Source organism: Malurus melanocephalus, unplaced genomic scaffold (genome assembly GCF_030028575.1).
Source record: "Malurus melanocephalus ecotype Western Australia unplaced genomic scaffold, MMel_1.1 scaffold_607, whole genome shotgun sequence".
In the NCBI taxonomy this organism is placed as follows: domain Eukaryota; kingdom Metazoa; phylum Chordata; class Aves; order Passeriformes; family Maluridae; genus Malurus; species Malurus melanocephalus.
The window spans coordinates 229,085-234,689 of NW_026623839.1; the positions used below are offsets into that span (position 1 = coordinate 229,085).

Sequence of the window (5,605 nt, forward strand, 5' to 3'; positions counted from 1 at the left end):
CGGCTCCGCTCTCGGCGGCAGGCGCTGAACCGCGGCACCCCGCGCTGCTGCCGCTGCTGCTGCCGCTGCTGCCGCTGCTATTGCCCGGCCGAGCCGCCGGCCTGGAGGTGCAGCGCAAGTTCCTCTCGCCCACCCTCACCAACAACTTCGCGCTGGACGGCCCCGGCTCCCGCGTCTACCTGGCGGCCGTGAACCGGCTGTTCCAGCTGTCGGGGGGTGAGCTGTCGCTGGAGGCGGAGGCGGCGGTGGGGCCGGTGCTGGACAGCCCGCTGTGCCATGCGCCGCAGCTGCCGCAGGCCTCCTGCGAGCACCCCAGGGTGCTCACCAACAACTACAACAAGATCCTGCAGCCCGACCCGGAGCAGGGCGTCCTTGTCGTCTGCGGCTCCATCTACCAAGGCCTCTGCCAGCTGCGCAGCATGGCCAACATCTCGGCAGTGGCCGTGCGCTTCCCGCCGGGTGGCAGCGACTCTGTCACGGTCTTCCCTAGCATGCTGAACGTGGCGGCCAACCACCCCAACGCCTCCACCGTGGGGCTGGTGCTGCGCCGTGGCGGCGGCGGCGGGGCGCGSCTGCTGGTGGCCGCCACCTACACCGGCTTCGGCAGCCCCTTCTTCCCCCGCAACCGCAGCCTGGAAGACCACCGGTTCGAGAACACGCCCGAGATCGCCATCCGCGCCCTCAACGCCCGCGGCGACCTGGCCAAGCTTTTCACCTTCGACATCAACCCCTCCGACGACAACATCCTCAAGATCAAGCAGGGCGCCAAGGCGCGGCACAAGCTCAGCTTCGTCCGCGCCTTCTTGCAGCGCGGAGCCGCGCCGCCCGCCCGCCGCCCCTACGCCTACCTGGCGCTCAACAGCGAGGCCAACGCGGGCGACAAGGAGAGCCCGGCGCACAGCCTGCTGGCCCGCATCTGCCTGGGGGAGCCGGCCGAGGCCACCCTTAACGGCAGCGGCGAGACCAAGAAGCTGACCGAGTCCTACATCCAGCTGGGGCTGCGCTGCGGCGGCGCCGCCGACGCCTTCACCCGCCTGGTGTCGGTGTTCCCGGCGCGGGCAGCTTGGCGCAGCCCCGCTGCTGCTGACAGCCCGGCCCCGGCCCCGGCCCCGGCCCCGGCCCCGCCGCCCCCCGAGGAGCTGCTCTTCGGCGTCTTCGAGCGGGCCGGAGCCGGCGGCGCTCGGGGGCGGCCGCAGTCCGCGCTCTGCGTCTTCCGCTTCGCCGAGATCGAGGAGACGATCCGGGCCGCCCGCAACTCGTGCTTCGTCAGCCCGGCCGCGGGCATGGTCACRGTCCTGGACAGCGTGGTGCAGGGCACCGGCCCGGCCTGCGAGAAGAGGAACATACAGGTAAGGACGGCGGGCACCTGCCGGGGCCAGGGGTGCGGGAGCCGGGGGGAGCAGCGGCCCCGTCCCGTCCTGCGGCCACTGCTGTCGCCTCCTGTCCTCTGAGCAGTGCATCCCCCGCTTCCCCCGGCCGGGCGGCTGAGCCCTACACCCCGCTCCCCTCTCTCCCCGCCCTGCTCTCCCCGGAGACCCTTCCGCCTTCCCGGGACAGCATCGTTCCACTGCCCTGGTCGCCGGTGCCCCTTCCCGCGGTGTCCTGCGGGGCCGGGTGTCTGTGAGCATCGCCAGCCCCACGTCCCGTCCGGCGGCGCGCAGCCCTGCCAGGGACCGCACAAGGCTGCCTGGGCTCCCCGCATTGGTGGCAGAAGTTTGCCATTGTCACAATTTGTTAGTGAGTGGCTCTAAATGTTAGCGCGAGACAAAGTTGCCTCTTCCTCATTTCACTAAAAATATGCCATGCTTGGRAATAAAAAGAGAGGAAAGGGGGCCGCTTTAGCGCTGCATTTTTCTCTTCCTCTGGGACGGGTGCACAGCTCGGCGCCATCAAAGACTGTGAAAACATCTGCTGGATTTCAGAGGCAAGATAGAGCATTTGTGCTTGGGCTTCCCTATGCAATGCCAGTGGCAAAGAGAGAAAGGTTTCCCTTGGTAACCGATGTGTTTAGTGTGGCATCTCGACTCTATGGTAAAATATGTAGTCTTAATGCACTGGCTCATAGACCCACTCTAGAAAAGTTGAACAGTTTTTTCCCTGGTGGCAAAGTACAAGCTGCGTGACAGCCAGGAAATCTAGTAGTCTGAGCTAATTCCACAAAGACTGGGTGCATTAAACACTGGGAGCGCAGTCCTGACACCTTGGCATGGTCACAGCTCTCAGAGGAGTCAGGAATCCTATTTACAAGATGTGAAGACACCTGCAGTACTTGGTGGCTGTGGCTGTGGCTCAGCATTCGTGCAGAGCAGCCCCTCAGCCCCTGGTGGGATTGAGCTGTCTCTACCAAGGCAGGTCCGGCAGCAGCATCAGGGCTGAGGCTGCTGGAGGTGCTTGGGAGTGAACAGCCTGCTCAGTGGCAGAAGCACCCACCACCCTTGAGCTTCCCCAGGGCTCCCGGACTGCTCTGGAGATACTGTCTTTTCTAACTTGGTTTCAGTAAAGAAAATAATCATGACTTACACCAGTCWGTTGATGTTGAAAGTATCAAGTGCTGTACCCAGTAAGGTGCTGCGAATACCTATCCATTTCCACCTTCAAGACAGTGAAATACTCTAATCCATTTTGTGTCCCAGTCCTGGAAATGCAGCAGGAAAATGTATTAAAGCAGCAGCTGGTCTGGCAGTGCAGATCAGTATCTATCAGCCATCCCGCTGTCAGCTCCACCTCTCCTGTTAGTGGGTCTCCTGTTTTCCCGTTCCTGTGCCCACTGATAGGTGCTCTGGTGTCAGCAAGCGTGGCTCATCAGTTCTTCCTGAGGACCAGGTAGATGGGTTTTCATCTACTCTTGGAAGGAAAAAAAACCCTAATATTGGCCTTTCCAAGCATGTGTTCAGCTGAAGTAGTCAGTTGTTACAAGTCTGGACCAGGGCCTTTTCGGTGTAATGCAGTGTGAAAGGAAAATCAGTGACCCCTTGCATGCTCTCCTGTCTAATTGAATGCTCCTCTCCTGCACCACTTGCTGTGACTCAGCCACGGAGCTCCAGCACTTACCTGCCAGTGAAGGGTTTTGGGAATGGGCATCCAAAGCAGCCATCCCTGTGAGTCTGCACAGCATTGGTGCTCATTCTGGCTGATGGGGGACGAGGCTCCTCACCACCACTCGGGCTGAGCCTGGCACGGAACGAGAGCCTTTGTCCCTGTGCAGGGCCATGTGGTGGCAGCCCATGTTTGGCTCCCGTTGTGACCGTGTGGGGCTGCCCACGCCGGGAGCTGGGGAGGATGGATGGGCAGTGAATCTGCCTGTTGGTCTGCAGGAATGGGGCAAGGGGAGCCAGCAGCCTGGCCTGGAAACCGCCCCTGCCAGGAAAATGCTCACTCGCAATTAAGCACATGTGTAACGGCTTTGTGTGAGAAAAGGAGAAAATGTGCAGAGGAGGMTGGTCTAGGTCAGGAGTGGGGGCTGTTGGTTCTTCTCAATGAGTGTTGCTGAAAAGTCACGGATTGAGAAGATGAATTCATAGCGGCAGCTCAGGGGAAGGAGGATGTGTGAGGGAAGGATTTAGGTTGGATGGGTTCTTGCACTGACAGTGAGTGGGTGAGCTCTAGGATTGCTTCCCCTCAATAGAAATAGTTTTTTATAATGAAAGTTGTGTCAAATGCAGCTAAATTGGAATACTTGCATGGAATCACRGCAGTGTTTTGCCCACTCAAAGCTCGTGTGGAATTTGGACTTGAGCCACCAGAAGGGGAGTAGGAGCTCTCTGGAGCAAACTGCCTGTAACAATATTTGCAGCAGTGTGCTGACAGARCTTATCAAATTCCAGGGACACTGTGTGGGTTTATAGCTCACATTTGAGCTATTCTGCCCCAGGAGGATCAAAACCCTGTGGGTTGGAAGGTTATGCTGGCTGGAGTGTGGCACAGCTCTGGGATGCTGGAGCCTTTATGGAAGCAAAGCAGGGAGAGCCCATCCCATSCTCAGCTTCTGGCTGGCTCGAGGGCAGTGGCCATGTGGGGCATCCCAGCACTGTCCCCTTGGTGCCACTGAAAACAAAATGTGCCTGGCTGTTCCTTTGGTCACACTGCAGCACAGCCATGTCCCAACACAGCAAAGCCCCCACAGCATCCTTTTGCCACTGCCCCATCTCCCAATGGGCTTTGGCAGGGAACAGAGCCAGCACCTTTGTGTGCACCCTTTGCTGTGATGAGCAAGCTCACTTGAGGAAAAGCTGAGCTGGAAACCCTGTCCCTGCTCACAGCTGCACCAAACTCAGTGTCTTGTGTGGTTCCTGCACTAGAGCCCGTGGATTCCCACAAAGCCCCTTGGAGGTACTGAAAGCAACCTTGGATTCATTAGGCATGGATTTGCTGGCCAGGGAACAGCATCTCTCTTGGGAAATGTTTTGGGGTCTGCAACTCAAAAAAAGGCTGAAAATCCAGTTTATTTCCTCTGCTGAAAACCATAGGCTTAGTGGCATGGGATAATGATGCATTTCAGCATTAATTCTTGAGTTTCTGGCTCTTGTGGCTTTGTGTCAGATCCTGCATGGTCATTGAATACAGTGTGTGGAGGTGTAATGATGAGATATCCACCAGTGAGCTGTACTGTAATGGRTTGTTAAATAAAATTAACTCCTTGGGTAGACTGTATAAACAGTCTCTCTATATATGTGTGCCTGGGCATGGAAATGTGGTTTAAAACCAGTCAGAAAATGTTCCCAAAGAAAAAATCCCATGTACACGTGGGAATATGACAAAGCATCTACTTACTGTCCAAATATACTGTGGCATCTCCGTGGGATTGGGGTTTATGGGGGCTGGGTTACTTTGAAGTGCTGGTTTATACTAATTTAGAAATTCCAAACATGAAACTAAATGTCTTGTAACCCTRCATCAACTCAAATAAATCCGGAGGATTAGCCACAGAAAGGAAACTGGGAATTTACACTTAATTTCTTCATTAAAAATGAGGTAGAAGTTCTTGTAGCAAGCCTAATTTCTGTGTTTGGCAGTGCAGGCTGTTTAGAGTCGCTGTCAGCACCCCAAGGTGCCCCWGCCCAGGTTCTGCAGAGCCGCAGCACAGCCGCTGTCACCATCSTGTGTTTGTTTTGCTGTGGGATGTTGTGTTACAGATGGGGGSAGGTCGCTGTCCTTCCAGCTTCCCCTCCAGGTCTGGCTGGGGTAGGGGCCAGACTGCCCATGGAGGGGCTGCTGGGACCCACAATGCACCCACCAGGAGATTTAAGCCACAGTGTGAGCTTTGCTTAGCTTTGGAGCCAGCCCAGAGCACTGCCTTGCTGCTCCCTCACCCGGTACCAGTGAGCTGTGCTCARTTGTTGGTTAGGTTTCCTTGGGAATTCACGTGAAAATACGAGCTGCTGTTGCAGTGGAGTTACACACAAGCAGCAGTGTGCTGCTGTTGGGAGCTGTGTGAACACCATCCTTCCTGGGAAGGCAGGCTGAGCTCTGAGAGCTGCCAGTGCCCGGGGCTCTCCCAGTGCCGGGGCTGGCACAGCCCCTGTGCTCTGTGCCAAGCAGGACAATCTCCCGAGGAGAGCATCCCCTGTGCTCTGTGCCCAGCAGGGCAATCTCCTGAGGAGAGCAT

At 57.4% G+C, this 5,605-nt stretch overlaps 1 protein-coding gene across 1 annotated transcript in view; it reads left to right on the top strand.

The window, feature by feature from the left end:
* The window catches only part of PLXND1 (plexin D1), a 72,980-nt gene that overhangs the window by 1,150 nt on the left and 66,225 nt on the right, over window positions 1–5,605 (top strand). The window contains exon 3 of the mRNA XM_057383099.1: window positions 4–1,349. Coding sequence (XP_057239082.1) covers window positions 4–1,349 — 1,346 coding nt within the window. The remainder of the gene's footprint in view (window positions 1–3; window positions 1,350–5,605) is intronic.